Source organism: Misgurnus anguillicaudatus, unplaced genomic scaffold (genome assembly GCF_027580225.2).
Source record: "Misgurnus anguillicaudatus unplaced genomic scaffold, ASM2758022v2 HiC_scaffold_33, whole genome shotgun sequence".
Classification (NCBI taxonomy): Eukaryota; Metazoa; Chordata; class Actinopteri; order Cypriniformes; family Cobitidae; genus Misgurnus; species Misgurnus anguillicaudatus.
Window position 1 is genome coordinate 2,582,223 of NW_027395283.1, and position 22,452 is coordinate 2,604,674.

The 22,452-nt window shown below is 38.4% G+C and overlaps 1 protein-coding gene across 1 annotated transcript in view; it reads left to right on the forward strand.

Moving 5' to 3' along the window:
• The first annotated feature begins 349 nt into the window (after positions 1 to 349).
• Positions 350 to 22,452, forward strand: part of LOC129437112 (uncharacterized) — a 31,827-nt gene continuing 9,724 nt past the window's right edge. Inside the window, 3 exon segments of the mRNA XM_073865728.1 lie at positions 350 to 690; positions 774 to 1,263; positions 18,276 to 19,202. Coding sequence (XP_073721829.1) covers positions 679 to 690; positions 774 to 1,263; positions 18,276 to 19,202 — 1,429 coding nt within the window. The 5' untranslated portion in view covers positions 350 to 678.

The window sequence follows — 22,452 nt, forward strand, 5'->3', positions numbered from 1 at the left end:
ATTTTTGTAGTGAACAGATGTGATTTACTACCTAACGAAAACGTGGCAATTAAGTATTTTACAACGTTTATAGGGTGTGGTTTTTAAAACGTTTTTAAAATGTTGTGCTGCAACATTACCTAATTGAAAATACAACGTTGTGAAAAGTTTGTGATTGTATTTTTAATCTGATAATAATATATTTTGTCCTACGGTGTCCTATCTTTATTACATTTAAAGCTTGATGTTTTGTTTTTATTCTTCAGCAATTATTTTCCCACCCTTTCTTTTCATTTAGTCATTACTTTATACAATAGTTCGTGATGATTTCTGGCCATAAAAGAGACGCATACTTGTTTTGCTAAATCCATTGTAAAGCAGTGAGCGTCTTCTCTCTCCAGTACAGCAGGAGGCGCTGCAGCTCTTTAGTCCGCAGATAAACTCACTAAAGAAAGAAAGAAAGAGCGCGCGTGTGATGTGTTTGTGTATCCTCAGTGTTTTTCTCTCTTGCGTGTTTCATTTAGTTTAAACAGACTCTTGTTTCTGTGTATTTTACTGTTGAGATGTACTGTGCTGTAAATCCGTATGAAGTGATCTGTCCATGCTGGATATATTAATGATTTCATCACAAAAAACTCTTAGGTGAAGAAAGAGGTGGCGTTACTGGAGACAAAGCTGAGGTCAAGAGGAGATTTAGCAATGAAACGAGAGGTTTGTTACAGCTTAAACATCATTTACCTGAATCAGACAACATCAAATCATTTCTAATTTTACTTTCTGTGTTGTGTTGTCAGGATGTGGATTGTTGTGAATCTTCAGTGTATGTGACTGATGATGGGAGTCTGGATTCAGTGTGGATGAGCAGAGATCAGAGCCGCACACCACAGACACTGCTGGACTCTAAACTCTCTGAAGAGAAATCCAGACACACACAAGACTCTGATCTCAGTCTGACTTTACTCTGTTATACTGAGTCAAAGCTCACAGACACTCAGGACACTACAGTGTGTGACAGTAAACAGAGCTTACAGGAGGATCAAACCTCCACAGAGTCTCTGGATTCTGTCTGTAACGCTGGAGAACAGCAGCAGATCCTGCAGACCAAACTGAAGATGTGTTCAGTTAAACTCATCGACTGCACGAACCTCATGATGAAGATTAAAACTGAACGCACAGAAATCAAAACTGAACCCACAGAAATCAAAACTGAACCCACAGAAATCAAAACTGAACCCACAGAAGAGAAAGATCGCACTGAGGAAGATGATGTTTTTATTTCATCAGGTATGTCTCCTCAATTATTTTCAAACATTTTTAACGGTTATGAGAGCACCTATTTTGGGTTTTCAGTCAAAAACTCACTAATCAAAAGACCAAAAAAGTGCTAAAATGTTTAAGGAGTTTATGATATCTTTAATACTTATTGTGGAACATGCATGTAGGCTTAAATGTTTAGTTCACCAATTCTCTTCAGAACACATTTTTAGATATTTTTGATGAAAACTGGGAGCTCAGCCAACACAGAACATTCCCTGTAGGTTTTTTTAAGATATAATAGTTATGATGACCAAATTTTCACATATATTGTACGTTACCTTCTCAACAAACAAATCACATTAATTAAAATAAATAACTAAAAGACAGATAAAAAATAAAATAATAAAACAAAAACTCAGACATCAGGGTCTTCGAAAAGTTTAAAGTCCTTCAACATGTTAAGTTATCTAAATCCACTTTTCAGTTTTACTTTTTTTAAAGATTTGCAGTCAATTTCAAAATTATTTTTGAAAAACAGAAAAAAATGGCTTCATTTTCATATATTTACATTTATGAATGTAAAATTTTCCCATGATAAACAAATTGTTCAATAAAATTTAATTTGTTTATCTCTCATAAGTGTACCAAAAATAATATCATTTTTAGAGAAATCTAAAACAAATGGTCTGTTGTTTCAATCTCAAAATCACAGAAAGTACAATTATTGTGATCAATATTAAATCTATATTTCAGCAATTCTAAGGAAGGGTAAATATCATTAAAGATTTTAAAATGTACTTCCTTGGCTTTAGGATGTAAGGGAAAAGAAAGATACATAGCCCTTAGCTTGTTAACAGAGCTCTTGGAAACAATTTGAAATATATTGTTTTGATTATCTTGAATCAGGAATTTCTCTGGGGTTTGCAATTTACATATTAATTTATTTGATATCTTATTCCTAATAAAATCCTGGTCATTTATTTTCAATGTGGGTAGATGAGGGACCACAGATAAATTGGACAGTGCATTTCTGACCAACATAACAAAACACTTAGGAATACTGTTCAAAAGCATATCATACTTCTTGCCCTCACATTGAAAATTATATTTTTCACAAAAGGTCCTTTGACTCATAAACAGGCCGCCTTCATTTAGCAGGTGAACCTGCAGGCATTTGTTATAATACATAATGCTGGTTTTCATTACGAAGCCTACTTATTACTGTAATGTGTTTACTTGTTTTGATACTTTATTTGAACAAATTATTATTGCATCATCATTATTATGTCATTTTATGGTAATTGCTAAATTGGGTCTATTTTATTACCAGAAATATCAAAATACTTCATTATCAATTAGCAAAATAATTGTTAGGGACAGTCCTAGATTAAACACCGGCTGCTGAAGCATTCATGAAATAAACCATTTTAGGTGCATTAGCGCCACCTTTTGGACTGGAGTGTTGCTCTCCTTATAAAAATGACGGCATCAAAACCTTATGGCGAAATGACAATATTTTTGCTAGTCAATTTTATTTCATCCAGTGACATGATGGGTTTAAATTTCATTCAGGAAATTTTGGGAAACTGCACAACTGACAGACTTTGAGCGCACCGCCAATGGTGCGCGTGTGTGTCCATGTCTGGGTTCCCTGAAACCTTCTTAGCTTTACATAATTAGGGCCCGAGCACACCTGTGTGAGGACCCTATTGTTTTTGCTCAGTTTCTTCTTCTTTTCTTCTCCGAAATGAATTGCATTTTTGAGGGCCTAAACATGCTCGAAAACTCATGAAACTTTGCACACGCGTCAGAAGTGACGAAAATTTACATGTGGTATAGGCGTCAGAAGTGGGCGTGTAGAAATGGCTCGATAGCGCCACCTGCAAAATTTCAAAAGAACAACCCTCCCGCTACGAAAAACGTACAGATACGAAATTTAGTAGGGTCATGTATCACCTCAAGACCTACAAAAAAGTCCCTTGGAACCAGGCTCTAAAACCCACAGGAAGTCGGCCATTTAGAATTTTCGCTGTGATTTCTGTGCAAATTTTGGCATTTCCAGGCTTCGTACTTTAACTCCTCCTCCTAGAGATTTAATCCGATCATCATCATATTTGGTCAGTATCATCTAAAGGCCTTTGCGATGTTAAATTGCGGAGCTTTTGACTTTTCATTGGAGGGTGTGTCCATGGCGGCCTGACAAATTTCAGCGTTTTCGCCATGAAACAGGAAGTTGTTCTATCTTAGGCATACAATGTTCAATCTGCCCCACGCTTCACATGTTTGATAAGAGTCCTGGCCTGAACACATTTCCATGCCAAAATTCAGCTTCAGTCATAGCGCCACCTAGAAGCAGCAGGAAATGACATGTTTTACGCCATGATTAACTGCTCTTAGAGATTTAATCAAATCATCATCTTGTTCGGTCAGACTGATCTTAAGCCTTTTGCGATGATAAATTGTGAAGATCTTGACTTTTCGTTGAAGGGCGTGTCCGTGACGGCCTGGCAAAGTGTGATGTTTCGCAATGAAACATGAAGTTGTTGTAATTTAGGTATACATTGTCCGATCTGCCCCCGACTTCACACATTTGATAAGGGTCCTGTCCTGAACACATCAACATGGCATAATTCAGTAACAGTCATTGCGCCACCTAGAGGCAGCAGGAAATACCACGTTGTACAGTGTGACTTACTGATCTTAGAGATTTAACCATATCAACATCATATTTTATCAGTCTAATCTCAAGACCTTGTGTGATGATAAATAGCAACGACCTTGACTTTTCGTTAAAGGGCGTTTCCATGGTGGCCTTGCAAAGTATCGACAAATGAATCGCAATTTTGGCAGCCTAAATGAGCTCAAAAAGTCATGAAATGTTGCATACGTGTAAAATGTGATAAATTTGTTTTTTTTTTAAATAGGCTTTAGAACTGGAGGTGTAAAAATGGCTCTATAGCGCCACCTACAAAAACTTAAGAGAGCAGCCCCCCCGCTACAGTAAACGTACAAATATGAAATGTGAGAGGATAATGTATCACCCCAAGACCTACAAAAAAGTCTCTTGGAGCCAAGCTCTAAACCCCACAGGAAGTCAGCCATTTTGAATTTACTCTGTCATTTTTTGATATTTCCAAGCGTCGTACTTTAACGAACTCCTCCCAGAGATTTAATCCGATCATCATCATATTTGGTCAGTATCATCTAAAGGCCTTTGCGATGCTAAATTGCGGAGCTTTTGACTTTTCGTTGGAGGGTGTGTCCGTGGCAGCCTGACAAATTTTAGTGTTTTCGCCATGAAACAGGAAGTTGTTCTAACTCAGGCATAGAATGTCCAATCTGCCCCACGCTTCACATGTTTGATAAGGGTCTTGGCCTGAACACATTTCAATGCCAATATTCAGCTTCAGTCATAGCGCCACCTAGAGGTAGCAGGAAATGCCATGTTTTACACTGGGATTTACTGCTCTTAAAGATTTAATCAAATCATCATCATATCTGGTCAGACTGATCTTAAGCCCTTTGCGATGATAAATTGCGAAGATCTTGACTTTTCGTTGAAGGGCGTGTCCGTGGCGGCCTGGCAAAGAGTGATGTTTTGCCATGAAAGAGGAAGCTGTTGTAATTCAGGCATACATTGTCCGATCTGCCCCCGACTTCACACATTTGATAAGGGTCCTGTCCTGAACACATCAACATGGCATAATTCAGTAACAGTCATTGCGCCACCTAGAGGCAGCAGGAAATACCACGTTGTACAGTGTGACTTACTGATCTTAGAGATTTAACCATATCAACATCATATTTTATCAGTCTAATCTCAAGACCTTGTGTGATGATAAATAGCAACGACCTTGACTTTTCGTTAAAGGGCGTTTCCATGGTGGCCTTGCAAAGTATCGACAAATGAATCGCAATTTTGGCAGCCTAAATGAGCTCAAAAAGTCATGAAATGTTGCATACGTGTAAAATGTGATAAATTTGTTTTTTTTTAAATAGGCTTTAGAACTGGAGGTGTAAAAATGGCTCTATAGCGCCACCTACAAAAACTTAAGAGAGCAGCCCCCCCGCTACAGTAAACGTACAAATATGAAATGTGAGAGGATAATGTATCACCCCAAGACCTACAAAAAAGTCTCTTGGAGCCAAGCTCTAAACCCCACAGGAAGTCAGCCATTTTGAATTTACTCTGTCATTTTTTGATATTTCCAAGCGTCGTACTTTAACGAACTCCTCCCAGAGATTTAATCCGATCATCATCATATTTGGTCAGTATCATCTAAAGGCCTTTGCGATGCTAAATTGCGGAGCTTTTGACTTTTCGTTGGAGGGTGTGTCCGTGGCAGCCTGACAAATTTTAGTGTTTTCGCCATGAAACAGGAAGTTGTTCTAACTCAGGCATAGAATGTCCAATCTGCCCCACGCTTCACATGTTTGATAAGGGTCTTGGCCTGAACACATTTCAATGCCAATATTCAGCTTCAGTCATAGCGCCACCTAGAGGTAGCAGGAAATGCCATGTTTTACACTGGGATTTACTGCTCTTAAAGATTTAATCAAATCATCATCATATCTGGTCAGACTGATCTTAAGCCCTTTGCGATGATAAATTGCGAAGATCTTGACTTTTCGTTGAAGGGCGTGTCCGTGGCGGCCTGGCAAAGAGTGATGTTTTGCCATGAAAGAGGAAGCTGTTGTAATTCAGGCATACATTGTCCGATCTGCCCCCGACTTCACACATTTGATAAGGGTCCTGTCCTGAACACATCAACATGGCATAATTCAGTAACAGTCATTGCGCCACCTAGAGGCAGCAGGAAATACCACGTTGTACAGTGTGACTTACTGATCTTAGAGATTTAACCATATCAACATCATATTTTATCAGTCTAATCTCAAGACCTTGTGTGATGATAAATAGCAACGACCTTGACTTTTCGTTAAAGGGCGTTTCCATGGTGGCCTTGCAAAGTATCGACAAATGAATCGCAATTTTGGCAGCCTAAATGAGCTCAAAAAGTCATGAAATGTTGCATACGTGTAAAATGTGATAAATTTGTTTTTTTTTAAATAGGCTTTAGAACTGGAGGTGTAAAAATGGCTCTATAGCGCCACCTACAAAAACTTAAGAGAGCAGCCCCCCCGCTACAGTAAACGTACAAATATGAAATGTGAGAGGATAATGTATCACCCCAAGACCTACAAAAAAGTCTCTTGGAGCCAAGCTCTAAACCCCACAGGAAGTCAGCCATTTTGAATTTACTCTGTCATTTTTTGATATTTCCAAGCGTCGTACTTTAACGAACTCCTCCCAGAGATTTAATTCGATCATCATCATATTTGGTCAGTATCATCTAAAGGCCTTTGCGATGCTAAATTGCGGAGCTTTTGACTTTTCGTTGGAGGGTGTGTCCGTGGCAGCCTGACAAATTTTAGTGTTTTCGCCATGAAACAGGAAGTTGTTCTAACTCAGGCATAGAATGTCCAATCTGCCCCACGCTTCACATGTTTGATAAGCGTCTTGGCCTGAACACATTTCAATGCCAATATTCAGCTTCAGTCATAGCGCCACCTAGAGGTAGCAGGAAATGCCATGTTTTACACTGGGATTTACTGCTCTTAAAGATTTAATCAAATCATCATCATATCTGGTCAGACTGATCTTAAGCCCTTTGCGATGATAAATTGCGAAGATCTTGACTTTTCGTTGAAGGGCGTGTCCGTGGCGGCCTGGCAAAGAGTGATGTTTTGCCATGAAAGAGGAAGCTGTTGTAATTCAGGCATACATTGTCCGATCTGCCCCCGACTTCACACGTTTGATAAGGGTCCCGGCCTGAACACATCAACATGGCATAATTCAGTAACACTCATAGCGCCACCTAGAGGCAGCAGGAAATGCCATGTTTAACGCTGTGACTTACTGCTCTTAGAGATTTAACCATATCAACATCATATTTCATCAGTCTAATCTCAAGACCTTGTGTGATGATAAATAGCAACGACCTTGACTTTTTGTTAAAGGGCATGTCCGTTGCGGCTTCGCAAAGTATCGCTGAATGAATCGCATTTTTGACAGCCTAAATAAGCTCAAAAAGTCATGAAACGTTGCACACTTGTCAGAGGTGTTGAAAATGTTCATGTGATATAGGCTTCAGAACTTGAGGTGTTAATATGGCTCTTTAGCGCCACCTAAAAAAATTCAATAGTGCAGCCCCCCCCCCCCGCTACGTTAATCGTACAGATACGAAATGCGGTAGGATCATGTATCACCCCAAGACCTACAAAAAAGTATCTTGGAGCAAAGCTCTTAACCCCACAGGAAGTCAGCCATGTTGAATTTTCTCTGTAATTTGAGTGCAAATTTTGCCATTTCTGGCCTTCATATTTTAACAATCTCCACCTAGAAATGTAATCAGATAATCATCATATTTGGTGTGTGTCATCTAAAGGGCTTTGCAATGCTAAATTGCAGAGATCTTGACATTTCAATGGAGGGTGTGTCCGTGGCCGTTTCTGTTAATAAACGTTGTGCAACGTTTTGTCGGGGCTGAACACAGCCCTGCTTGTTTGTTGTTAATGCTGAAACCGTCTATAGCATAGACATTAGGTGTGTTCGAGATCAACCGGCGCTGCGCAGACCGATCGGCGAGGTTTGCCACTTGCAGTCGAGGGACGAACTGAAGACGGAGCCGTCAAGCCGGACACCTGCTGCTTGCCGTAGTGACGTGTGCGCCGTGTTTCCTTGTTTTTAATCGCAAATGAAGTCAATTAAAAGCTGAGTTTGATAAAAACAAACCTTTTAATAAAAAGTTGCAACCAGAATCATTTTATATCGAATATTTTAATTGCTGCTTATACTGTATACCCGAAAATAACGGGAAACAAGCCTATATTATTAAAATAATAATAGAGTTTGGAATTTTCATTTTTATTTTATTACACGACACAATCTAACATATTTAAGCATATTAAAGCGTTTTTTCCGGTTTTAAAACATGAATGTATAATGTTTATTAGTGGAACTAAATTGGATTAAACTTGAAACGCACGTGATCGTTGCCATCAGTGAGGCAGCCAATCACGTAAAGCTGTTACGTCATCACAACTCCGGGCAGCCGCTCTGGAGAAGCTGCACCGGCTGTGTAGCTGCACTGGTTCAATAAAATAATGCCCACGCATCGTACTGATGTCGTTTGAATTTATTTTCACACTCTCTCACTCGCTCTCTCTTCAAACACCGTGAAAACTATAAAAAATATAAACAAATAACATTCAAATACACATCTCACAGTCATAATAAACATCTACAAAACGCAATCCTTTCATAATTAGTCACAATCACGACATTACAATGCACAATACACTTATATACACGACGATATATATAAATACATAACACATCTTACATAACAGCACATGAACAACATTATAACATTTATCACAATATTAACACAGTTACCGTGTGCGCCTTTTGAACCACATGCAGATAAATTGTAGTTATTTGGAAGCCGATCATGTCAGCATGTTAACGTGTCCATGTCGTTGCTACATTGATTCTGTCCCATAATTCCATAGTCCCGCGCTAGGACACTGGCGTCACGTGTACATCACGTAGTTTTAAAGAAACATGCACATACACATTCTCTGAACATTACGTTACATTTTTTAACCTTCTGTTTAAATTTTCATTAATTGAAATGAACTTGAATTTATAACAAAAACATTTAAACTGTCTTACTGACATTTACACTCCCACCAATTACTTTGATTTATGAAAAACTCAATGTACATGTTTGAATAAATCTAGTAATTCCAGAACAACATACCAGAAACAATTATTTATAAAACCCTTACATCCATTTAAGGTTTCAAAAACTCTATAGATTATGTGTGAGTGTTTAAATTATTTCTAATGAAACACACTTTAGTTGTTTTCTATGAGTACAACTAACTTATGGATAGGACGTTCCAGAATGGAAAGGTTATTGTGTCTTTTACCCTCTTTACCTAACTTTCTATCTCCTATTTGTATTGTGACCTTTCGCACCAATCCATCTTCATCTTTACAAGAATCAATCACTCTTCCAAGCCTCCATTCATTGCGTGGAATCTCTTCCTCTTTGAGAATAACAATATCTCCAATCCTCACATTCCGTTTTGGAGAATGCCAGCGTTGTCTGAGGGTGATGTTTGCGAGATATTCTCTCCTCCATCTACACCAGAACTGCTCTGTAAGATATTGTACCCTGCGCCATCTTTTCTTGGCATACATATCTTCTGCTACAAATTTTCCTGGTGGAGGCAGCGGAACAGAAGCTTTCATGGTAAGTAAATGATTTGGGGTAAGGGGCTCTAGGCTTTTTGGATCATTAAGTGTGTTGACGGTCAGTGGGCGGCTGTTGATAATTGACATGGCTTCGTAGAAGAATGTTCTTAAAGAAGCATCATCTAATCTGCCAGCACTCTGCGATAAGACCCAGCTTAGAACACTCCTAACGGTCCTGATCTGCCTTTCCCAAATACCTCCCATATGACTGGCATCGGGCACATTCATTTTGAAGTCACATTGTTTTTGGGCTAGGTAAGCAGTCAGTCTGTCTTTATCCACTTCCTTTAGTGCTCTTGACAGTTCATACAGACCTGATTTCTCTCACAGCTCCACGAATAGCTATGAAACATCGTAGGGCATTTATAAAGGCATCAGTCGTCAAGTCGTCCAACATTTCAATGTGAACTGCTCTGGATGAAAGACAGGTGAATATGAGACCATACCTCTTTTGCTCTTTGCGACCTTGTTTGGTGTGAAATGGCCCAAAACAATCAATACCACAGTATGAAAAGGGTGGTGATGGTTCAGTACGATTAATAGGTAGATCCGCCATCCTTTGTGTTTCTGTTGGTCTGCGAGCTCTCCTGCATGTAACACATTGTTTTATGTAGCTGGCTATGACTTTGCCGCCACCAATGATCCAGTAACCATTAGCTCTCAGTTCATTGAGGGTTTGCCCTCTGCCTTGATGCTGAGTTTTTTCATGGCAGTAACCCAGGATTAAATTTGTGACCACGCCTGCCTTAGGTAGGATAGCTGGATGCTTCAAGTCCAGAGGTAAGTTAGCTTTCTTCAGTCGCCCTCCCACCCTAAGGACACCATCTTGTAGTACTGGGTCAAGCTGGAACAATGGATGGTTATTTGGCAGTTTGTCATGGCTCAGTATTTCCATTTCCTTTTTGAAGGCATCTCTTTGTGCTAATTTTATGAGCACAATGCTGGCTTTTCTCAAGTCTTCAACATTTATGGGCCTTGGTATTTTGTCTCTTTTTGCTAGGAGCTGGATCCGAGCAACCACATTTAATGCTGTATGCCATTTTGAGAAGCGATTAAATCTCTCCAAGATATTGTCCTCTTGTACTACTTTGGTTTGCAGAACCTGTGTTGTTTTGATTTCAGGATCTCCCACCATGAGCTCTGGGGTTGACTTGGGCATGACAATCTCTCTTCTCCACAAGAACTTTGGTCCAGTAAGCCAGTCTGAACTAATCAACTCTGAAACACTGAGGCCTCTGGATGCTTGATCCGCTGGATTTTGGTCTGTATCAATGTAGTGCCACTGTGCAGGGTCTGTTGCTTCTCTGATTCTTTGGACTCGATTGGCAACGAAGACGTGGAACCTTCGAGCATCGTTATTGATGTAACCCAAGACTACTTTAGAGTCAGTCCAAAAATATTCTTGGTCAATTTTGAGCTCTAGCTCTTCTTTTAACATACTACTGACTGCTGAGGAGACCACTGCAGCTGTTAACTCGAGTCTAGGTATGGTAACAATTTTTGTGGGTGCAACCCTTGCTTTACCTATGACTAAAGAGCAGTGCACTTTGTCTTCACTGAGCAATCGTATATAGGTGCACTGACCGTAGCCATGGCTACTCGCATCCGAAAAGTGATGGAGTTCAGTTCTCTGCACTCTTCCCAGATTTTGGGGAATGAAACATCTTGGGATCTGAAGCTTTTCCAGGTTCTTTAGTTCATTTAACCAGCTTTCCCATTGGGGTCTTAACTCTCCGGGAAGTGGTTCATCCCATTCAATGCCTTTTTGGCACATCTCCTGTAGTACTTTCTTTCCCTGCAGTAGAAAGGGGGCTAGGAAGCCTAGAGGGTCAAACACAGAAGCTACAGTTGAGAGGATTCCTCGCCGTGTCGCTGGTTTCTCATCCAGAACAACCTTAAAGGAGAAAGCATCACTATCCACACTCCATTTTACTCCCAACACGGTCTGGACAGGGAGGTTGTCATGACTGAGGTCCACATCCTGAACTCCACTAGCCCTTTCACTGTCAGGAATTGACTCCAGAACTTCTCTGTTGTTAGAGATAAACTTATGAAGATGCAATCTTCCTTTAGCACACACAGTTTGTGCTTCTTTCACTAGGTTGATAGCTGTGTCCACATCTTCTACACTAGCAAGGCCATCATCAACATAGAAATTCTTCCTTATGAAGTTGGCTGCTCCAGGATACTTATTTTCATTTTGGCTAGCGAGATACTTCATTCCATAATTTGCACAGGCAGGAGAGGATGCCGCTCCAAAAAGATGAACTTTCATCCGATATTCCTTTGGCTCGGAATTCGTATCCCCATGTTCCCACCACAGGAACCGTAGGTAATCTCTGTCCTCCTGGCTTACATGGAACCTGTGGAACATTTTCTCAACATCACAGATGACTGCAATTGGGTATTTGCGGAATCTGCAAAGCACTCCTGTTAGGCCATTGGTAAGATCAGGTCCAGATAGCAAATGATCATTAAGGGCCGTGCCATTGTATTTGGCAGAGCAGTCGAACACAACCCTAATCTTGTTTGGCTTTCTGGGGTGATAGACGCCTTGGTGAGGAATATACCAAGAATTTCCTGCCCTGGGTGAGTGCTCAGCTCTCTCTGCATCTCCATCCTCAAATACACCTTCCATAAATTTAATGTAGTCATCCTTGAATTTGGGATCTTTATCAAGTCTTCCTTTCAGACGCTTCAGTCTTAATAGAGCCAACCGCTTATTCTCTGGAAGCTGGGGACGTGTCTTAAAAGGTAGGGGCATTTCCAGGTGCCCATCTCCATTGTAGCATATTTTTTCATTCAGTAACTGCATGAAATGTATGTCATCTTGTGATATGCTCTTTTCCCCAGGGCTTGTGTCTTTGAAGTCTGATTCTAGGGCTCTGATGACAGTGGCTGGTGTCAATAGTGGAATTTCTTTGACGGATACCCGATGGCACAGGCCTATAACCTCTGATGACTTAGCAACCTGTGGTGAGCTGCCAACAATGCTCCATCCCAGGTCCGTCTTGATAGCATATGGCTCATCGTCACCTCCTATAATGACTTGTCGTGGAGCCAGTGCCCTGGAGCAGTCATAGCCTATCAATATTCCGACCTTACAATCCATCAACTTTGGAATTTCTCGTGCTATTCTGTTCAGATGGTTCCACCTTCTGGCAGTTTCAGGAGTTGGAATGTGAGAACGTTCAAGAGGGATGAAATCTCTGGTATATGCAGGTGGCAAGTTGACAAGACTTTGAGAGGAAAACCCCCTAACTCTAAGCCCACTAACTCTTTCACTCTGAATAATGGAATCTTTTCCCATCATTGTTGTTAGTTTTAGCTTGACAGGCTTTAAACTTGCTCCCATCTCTTCACATACCTCTTGATCTACAAAGGTGTTACTACTCTGTGTGTCCAATAAAGCATACACTAGACTTTCTTTTTCTGGAGCTGTGATCAAAGAAATCCAAACAGGCACTATCATAGATGTGCTCCCACCATCACTTCTGTCTACACAACAAGAAAGGGAAGAAGTTGTTTCTTCAGATTGCATAGCATGAGAAGATGTGTCTGCTGTGGTAGAAGAACGGTCTTCATGCAGTGGTGTTGGATGGTGCTTCTTACATATGGCACAAATAGCTTTACTCTTACAGTCCTTCGAGTTGTGTCCTCTCCTAAGACAGCCGAAGCAGAGGTTGTTGTCAAATATGAATTGTTTCTTGTCTTCTGCTGGCTTGTTAGCAAACCTTTGACATTTGTGGATATAATGGTTTTCTCCACAGCACATGCAAGGAACTGGGTTTGAACCTGAAGATGGGACATTTACTTTTTTAGTTCCATTTGAGGTTTTTGTGTTGTGTTCTACAGGACTGTAAGCTTTCATCTCTGAGTTTGACTTATCTGGTGCTTTCACGTTTGTGATCAATGCATTAGCTCTTTGTCGTCTTACATCTCTAGCTGGTTTTTCTTCTGGTGACTTTAAGGCACTAAAGGATGTTACAGGGTTGCATGCAATTTCTGCTTCTTGTGCCATAAACTCAGCAAACTCCTTGAAATTAGGGTATTCTTCTGTTTTTCTCAACTGCTTTGTCACATGGCGGTTCCAACGAGAAGTCACCCAGTCTGGAAGCTTTTGCAACATCTTTTGATTTTCTTCGCAGTCATTTAAGACTTGAAGTCCTTTGACATATGGCATAGCATTATTGCATGCTGTCAGAAAATCACTGAATTGTCTCAATTTAACTGAGTCTCTTGAACTTATCATTGGCCAGTTATTCAGTTTCTCTCTAAATGCCCGCTGAATCACAAAGGGGTGTCCGTATCTAGAGTTCAGTGCGTCCCAGGCTTGGTCATAAGCTTTATCATCCTTCCTAAAGAAGCTTCCTTCTAAAACACATCGTGCTTCTCCACTGACATATTTTTGTAGGTAGAACAACCTATCAGCTGGATTTGTGCATCTTCTTTCAATCAATGCCTTGAAACTTGCGCTCCACTCTAAGAATTTAAGTGGATCCCCTGAGAAGACTGAGGGCTCGGGTGCTGGAAGTCTGGTGAGTACCATTGTATCATGAAGGGCTTGTGCTAACGATGCATCATTGTTTGTATGGTTTGTTTGAACGTTGTCATAGTTCTCACAAATCTGTTCATTTTTTATTTCTTTTTCAGAAACTGGAGGACGATAAGCTGCTACACTGCTTTGTGATCTGCTTTGATTACTTGCTTCGCATGAATCTGCTTCTGAGTATGCTTTAAGCTTAGCTGCTATTACTTGCAGATCTCTTTCATTTTCGAGTCTCTTAAGTTCTTGCCTTTGTGCAGCAATAGCCTCTTCCATCTTTATTTCAGCCTGCTTTGCTGCGAGTTGTGCAGCATACTCTGCTCTTTTTGTTATGATGCTTGGTTGTACTGATGAACACCTTGAGTGGTTACTTTGAGCGCTAGATTTGGAAATTGAAGCCTCAAATATTGACTGGGCATACTCCTTGTCAAGCACCATATGAAGTCTAGCATTTTCTGCCTTAGCATCAAATTCTTCCATCCCTACTTCACTCATGCGTACTTTCATTAACCCCATTAAATCTGCTGTTACTGCTGTGCAGGAATCCATTTTTCTTCTAATGTCAGGGGAAGGTGCTGACTGGGATCGAATATTTTCATACAGTTCTCTTATTTGTATTTCCAGCTCTTCTACAGCGTCAAGCATGTCACATAAATCTTTGTCAGAGCATTCATCTTTGAGTTTGGTACGTGTGGTTTTAACTTGCTCTTTCCAGCTTCCATATAACTTAATGAATTTGTTCTCCTTCTGAGAAACCTCTTGTTGCTTAAGCTCCAGCATTTTTGGGGTTAATTTTCTATCCCGTGAGGACTTTCTAGGTTCTTTTTTCTTGGAAGTGACAGAATTTGACTCTATTGCTATCTGGTGCATTTCTGTTGTGGCCAATTCTGACTGAATGAACTCAATTTGCTCAGTATGTTCCTCAACTTGTGATGTCTCTCTATGAACTGACATTGTATTAAACACTGTCTGTCACCAAGTATTTGCTAACTCTGTGTATACCTTTGTGACTATGTCAGTATAATATTAGTATTTTACTTTTCACTCATAAACTCTTATTGCATTTTTTTTCACTTTCTCAGAATGTACACACTTAAACCATTTAAATCAAACAGATTATAACATCTAGAATAGCATCACTATCAAGAACAACAATTGAACAATAACAAATAGTGATAATGATAGCTATAGCAAGTTAGTTGAAATAAATGTAAATGATGTTCAATTAAACCCAGGTATATATTTTAACAAGTCCTTATTTTTCAGTTTCTTTTGTCCAATGTTCATGAATTTGTAGAGATAGCAAAGTCAAACCTGATATTTTTTATACCGTCGCACTCTTCTGTTCGTAGAGAGTAATATATTACAGTAACGTTGCACTTGAAACCTTGGCTGTAAAGGATATTTGCAAAACCGTAGTCTACGCTGGTGAATGTCGCTCTCTCTTGGTGAATCAGTGTACTGTCTTCAACGTTGCCAGGAGCCAACACTCCCGTCTTCTCTTAATCAGCAAACTGATGCTCCGCCCACACTCGGCGATAGTCTTCTCTTCGGATAATCGCCAATCTTCTCTTTAATTTCTCTGACTTTAATCTTCTTTGGCGATACGTTTTCACTGTAGCTGCACTGGTTCAATAAAATAATGCCCACGCATCGTACTGATGTCGTTTGAATTTATTTTCACACTCTCTCACTCGCTCTCTCTTCAAACACCGTGAAAACTATAAAAAATATAAACAAATAACATTCAAATACACATCTCACAGTCATAATAAACATCTACAAAACGCAATCCTTTCATAATTAGTCACAATCACGACATTACAATGCACAATACACTTATATACACGACGATATATATAAATACATAACACATCTTACATAACAGCACATGAACAACATTATAACATTTATCACAATATTAACACAGTTACCGTGTGCGCCTTTTGAACCACATGCAGATAAATTGTAGTTATTTGGAAGCCGATCATGTCAGCATGTTAACGTGTCCATGTCGTTGCTACATTGATTCTGTCCCATAATTCCATAGTCCCGCGCTAGGACACTGGCGTCACGTGTACATCACGTAGTTTTAAAGAAACATGCACATACACATTCTCTGAACATTACGTTACATTTTTTAACCTTCTGTTTAAATTTTCATTAATTAAAATGAACTTGAATTTATAACAAAAACATTTAAACTGTCTTACTGACATTTACAGGCTGAGCTAGCCGGCTACTCTCGAAACGCTCTCGCGGTACTTAAAAACCATATGACACAGTCACGTGCCTGCAGCGCCAGCTGAAGTCGGACAAAAATACTAACCGGAATGCACTGCTTCAAGTAAGCCGCCGATCGGTCTGTGCAGCGCCGCATGAAGTCGAACACACCTATTATATACGTAGACACCTCGTAGACTGAGCTGCCTATTGGAGCTGACGTATCGAGCGGCCGCTATTTTGGATGGGTCTCCAGTGCGCTCCCTTGCATTCATTTCTAATGAGGAATAATCATAACTCCCCTAGTTTTTACCCGATTTTCACACGGTTTGAGTTGTTATAAGCGCCAGAGATTTAGTTATGATACCACACATTGAAAAATACTGTTTTCATCCTAAAATACTTTGTATTATGCTCTTTAAGTATGGCATATTAACAGAGGCAGACACTACTTAAGTGTTTTACTTTCTACATAAAAGTTAATTTTCAAGTATCTATATTTAATCAGTGTTTATTTTGGAAAACTTATATTCCAAAGCATATTATCATAATTTTTACTCCACTACATTTCATAATTTCAATTTTTTTGGTTTATATTTAATATTTAAGTACATTAAACATCTACTTTTTTTACTTTTACTTAAGTAAAATATACTTTAGTACAAAATGTTTATGTAATTTTTACGTATTTAGGTATTTTATGTAATTAATTAGGTATTAAATTAATTTGAATATGAATGAATTGAGAATGAATTGGCTGTGAGAATTTTCATTCCTATGGCGGTCGCGCTACTGAAGCGCCATCTAGTGGCTGTTTCCAAAAACGAATCAGAGTTTCCCCTCTTGTTCTTCTATGAGCTTTGACGACTCTGTTACAACAAAACCCTCCCGTTTTATAGCAACTTCCCATTACTGCTGAACATTGACATAATATTATAAATAATAACGTAAAATAACCAAAATGATTGTTCAAACTTACATGTGAAATGTAATCCCATGTGATCTGGAATCAATACTGCGCCGGTTATTGCAACCGTAAGCTGCACAGAATACGGCCATAGTATGGCTTTCTTACCGTTAACTCCCATTGACTCTGATGCTAGCGTACAGTGAGGAGACCCATCCAATATGGCGCCGGCGCTTGATGCGTTCCAGCACGTCATGAGGTGTCTACGTATATAATGTCTATGGTCTATAGACCGTTTCAGCAGTAACAACGTAAACACGCGGCTGTCGCGGTCCGCACGTAACTTCCGGTAAACTCCGCTAAGAATAAATAACAACAAAGTTCTTTTAACGTAGTTTATTTATATAACAAGCAAAACAACAACACGTAGATTACCTAGGAAACCAAAACATTTATTTTCGAAGAGGCATTTGTTTAAGAGATCAGTTTAGCAACTACTCAGACAATTAAAAAAAACGAAACCGGAAGTAAGGTTCGGATCCAGACGTGTATCACGTGAGTCCGATGAAACCGTCTATAGTCTCCTAAGGTCAACAAATGTTCCACATTAAAACTAATCAAAGCTAAAATCTAAAGCAATCATAATATATATTTATATATTATATAAAATATATTTTTATTTTATATTTAAGGTAAACAGACAGGCGCGGCTCCAGAAATGCATCCATTAAGATTAATGTGCATTGTAAATGCGCTGCTTGCGCATCCAGTTTCCAAGCACAATAAACGCGTGAACTAATGAACAGCAGTTTGTTTTTATATATTTTTACAGTGTAATGTACAGCCAAGCCAGGTGACTTAGATGACCCACCTTATTCCCCCGTGCAACGCACTTATTGGGAACCCCTAATATAAATGAGTATACATTGGAGCAGTTTATGCATTCTAGAAAAAGATACAGAATCTCAATTCTTCATCCTTATTGTTGTGTAAATAAGAGTGAAAAAGACAATTAAATTATTTCATGTTTCTTTCAGATGTGAAGAGGGATTCATGTTTGAATATAGAAATAACGTCCTCAACATCAAAAGAGCGACTGACAGCACAAACTCTTTCCTGCATCACCTGTGGTAAGACATTCAGCTCACAGAGACATTTAGAGAGACATGAGAGAAAACACACAGAACAGAAACTCTTCACCAGATCTGAGATCAGCTTTACTACCTTACAAGAGAAGAAACTTCATTCAGAAGACCACAGAGAGAAGAAGAAGAAGAAGAAGCAGTTTCACTGTGAGCAGTGTGGGAAGATTTGTGTCTCTTCCTCTAATCTAAATGTTCACATGAGGACACACAGTGATGAAAAGGCTTTCTACTGCACTGAATGTGGAAAATACTTCAGAACCAAATCCAAACTTCAAGTTCATCAGACAGTTCACACAGGAGAAAAACCTTACAAATGCTCTCAGTGTGACAAGACTTTTGCTCAGTCAAGTTACTTACAAGCCCATCAGAGACTTCATACTGGAGAGAAACCTTACGTCTGCTCTCAATGTGGAAAGAGCTTCTCCAAGTCATCTAATTTAAGAGTTCATGAGAGAGTTCATACTGGAGAGAAACCTTTTCACTGTAGTGTCTGTGGGAAGAGTTTTAGTCTAAAGCATAACTTACTTAATCACCAGAGAATTCATACAGGTGAAAAACCTTACAAATGCTCTCAGTGTGACAAGACATTTGCTCAGTTAAGTTACTTACAAGCCCATCAGAGAGTTCATATTGAAGAGAAACTTCATCACTGTAATGTTTGTGGGATGAGTTTTAATCAACATGACAATTTAGTGATGCACCTGACAATTCATACAGGTGATAAACCTTTCAAATGCTCTCAGTGTGACATGACGTTTACTCATTCACGTAACTTAAAAGTCCATAAGAGAATTCATACTGGATAAAAACCTCATCACTGTATTGTTAATCAACAGTCAGTTTTTGTAAAGCTCCAGTGACCGTAATAAGGTTATGACAATAAAAACGTTTAAATATTGTTAAAAAACAAGTTAATGATAAAATAAGAACAAATAATCAAATTATGATCAAGTAACCAGGCTTGGGAGGGTTACTTTAAAAGTGTATTCTGTTACAGTTACAAATTACTTCATAACAAAGTATTTAGTAAGCACAATATAAAAGTAATTTAACTGATAACTTTTTGATTACTTAAAACTTACAACTTTAAAAGGACTATACAGGCATCGGCTACAGTGTGGTATTACAGATTATAAGGAAATAATAAAAACATTTAAAAAATTCTACACAATCTACATATTAGTTTAATATAGGCCTACATGTTGACTAAAGCCGTGATCTTTCTTAATTTGCCTGACTGAACTTGAATCGTTGGCAGTGGGATTTCCTCTGCGTCACCTAGCAGTGAAAAACGCTGAGAAGAGATTATGAAAGGAAATGTAGGTACTAAAAAGGGTACTCTCCTAATTTCTACAGATTTCAGCATCACTAGAAGACTAACAATTGCGATCATACAAACCACTAAATTTTAAAGCAGTAATAAACACTACATACTAGGGTCATTCTACAGAAATGTCCACTTTTGGTATGTCAAGATGTCTTAATGTATTTTGTTTTCTAACATTTAAACTTGGACCACATTATTAGATTACTCTTTGACTATATGAGTACAAATGACAGCTTAATGATTTTTTTATTTTTTGTGTGCATGTACTTAAAGACTGCATACACCATTTTTTGTCACTTATGTTACCTTACTTCTTTAGCAATATTAAAGGTGTTAATGAAATATTATTTAAAAATTTTCAGCTTTAAAGCTTAATTCTTAAAGGCAGGGTAGGCAGGAATTATCTAAAAAACTTTTTTACAAATTTGTTTAAACTGTCTTTATGTACCAATACATAAGTAAAATGTAAGTACTCTGAAAAAGAGAGTATAAAACTCGAGTGTCTGTAGACCTCTCACGACTGTTTTAAACACAGCTAATTATTTCCATTCGGGACGAAACAAATGATTGGCTTGCGCGACTATCACTCTCTCTAGCGACCAGGGCTACCACCCGTTGCTATGGGATCTGCCCACACATGCGCACACCCGATTGATTTGAACGTGCACGAGGCACTTTAGGAAGAGCAAAAGTATGACAGAGAAAGAAGAAACACAGAAGGGAGGGGGTGGAGTGAATGGTGATAATGAGCTGTGTTTAAAACTGTCGTTAGAGGTCTACAGACCCTCGATTTTTAAACTCTCTTTTTCAGAGTACTTACATTTTACTTATGTATTGGTATATGAAGACAGTTTAAACAAATTTGTAAAAAAGTGTTTTAGACTATTTTTAGACTTAAACCTGCCTACTCTGCCTTTAAGTGTAGCAGAATTCAATGCATTTAAAATGATCATCATGTCACATGTGAAAGATTTTATTTAATGTGAAAGAAAAAAAACGCAGTAACACCAGTGACACAACAAATCACCAGTGACAGTAATACCAGTGACACAACAAATCACCAGTGACAGTAACACCAGTGACAATTTTCATGAAAACTGCATTTAACAAAATTGCTGCTTCAAAGTATCAAACCACATGTTGTCAATCATGTTATACTCAATAAATTAAGTAGTTAAATCCATTTGTATTCTAGTTTTTTTGCAATTCCCAAACAATAAAGGAGGTCATACCAGTGACTTAAACTAAAAGCTTCATATGAAATCATGAGATGAATGAAAAGATTTCTGATAACTGAAAAGAGACAGTGGACTTACCATGGACTTCTCTTCATAGATCTCCAGGAAAGTGAAAGAAGGAAGTCAAGTGATGTTATCAGTGTGATTTTGAAGCTTTTTTGTTAAACGGTAACACCAGTGACACAACTCCAGGGGACCACTACTTTCATTATATATTTTATAATATTTAGCGTATATAGCATTTTGTTTTTAAAGTAATTTACATCATGTATTTGATAGTTATGGACACATTATTGTATTTTAAATTGAAGAAAACACTGTTTTTGATCTCAAAATAAAGCATTTTCCCTCTGTACATATATGAGCACTTCTGTTGTGCTTGGAATTCTAATTAATTAATAAAAATCTAATATTGCATTGATGGCTCAAGAAAGTGTAATTGTTCAAATAACATATTGTTTCATTTTAAAATATAAAAAATTTTAACCCTAAAGTGTTATATTTCTGTAAAGGCTATGGACAGAAAAAATGACATTTTCGTAAAATTATAGAAAGTATCCATCAACAACTGAGCAGTGATGAATTTATGAATTTCTTTAAAATTAGTAATGTTAGAGAAAAAATAAAATCATGCAACCGCCTTCTACGCTGTGGCATTAGAGAGCACTAGTTAACCCAAAGATCAACTCCTATTTATTACAATAACTAAACAAGATTGCTCAAAAATCATATAAAACAACAACATGCTTGATCCTAATCCTACCAATCTATTAAAAGAGAAGATTGTGTTCATTTTACAAGATTTATGGATATGCTGTTTGATTTAAAATTATTAGATTATTTTCACAAATTTCATTTACTCTGCTGTGCATGAACAAAGCTGTTCCTCAATTTGTGTTTTTTCAATTTGAAAGCTGCTGCTTGCACTGGGACCTATAGACTTTCTCTTAAATTTTGATTCAATTATTTAATCGGCTGCATATTATGTTGTGGATATATTTCTTAAATGTATACTGCAGTCCCTTTGGTCTTGCTCTTAGATATTTCACCTGTTCACCAAAAATTACCAATTATTTCCTTGGGAATGTCTGACACCGGTGCAAACATACTGTAATTGGCAATTTGTCGATGCTTCAGTTATTATAAGGTGTGAACCCATTTCTATGATAATGAAATGGTCCGAGTGAGACAGTGGGTGAGATGGTAATGTTGATGGGATTAAGGGTTGGTGAAACTGAAGGATTGGGAGTGGCAGGGTTACTTCCTTTCAATGTTTTCATGTTAAATGCTTTCAAATTTGAGTGATTTGTTTTCCATTGAAGGGTCTGCCTGACCCCTAAAATGTGTATGAATGCAATGTAGGGCTGTGAGTCAGACTTGGGCTTGGGCTCTATGCTCTGATTTGAAGATCGCTTCTGCAATAAAGACTACAGCTCGAGGAAATTCAAGTCTCTTGGTCTTCGCTAAAAAGATTTACAACACAAGAGAACGCAAAAATTTTGCT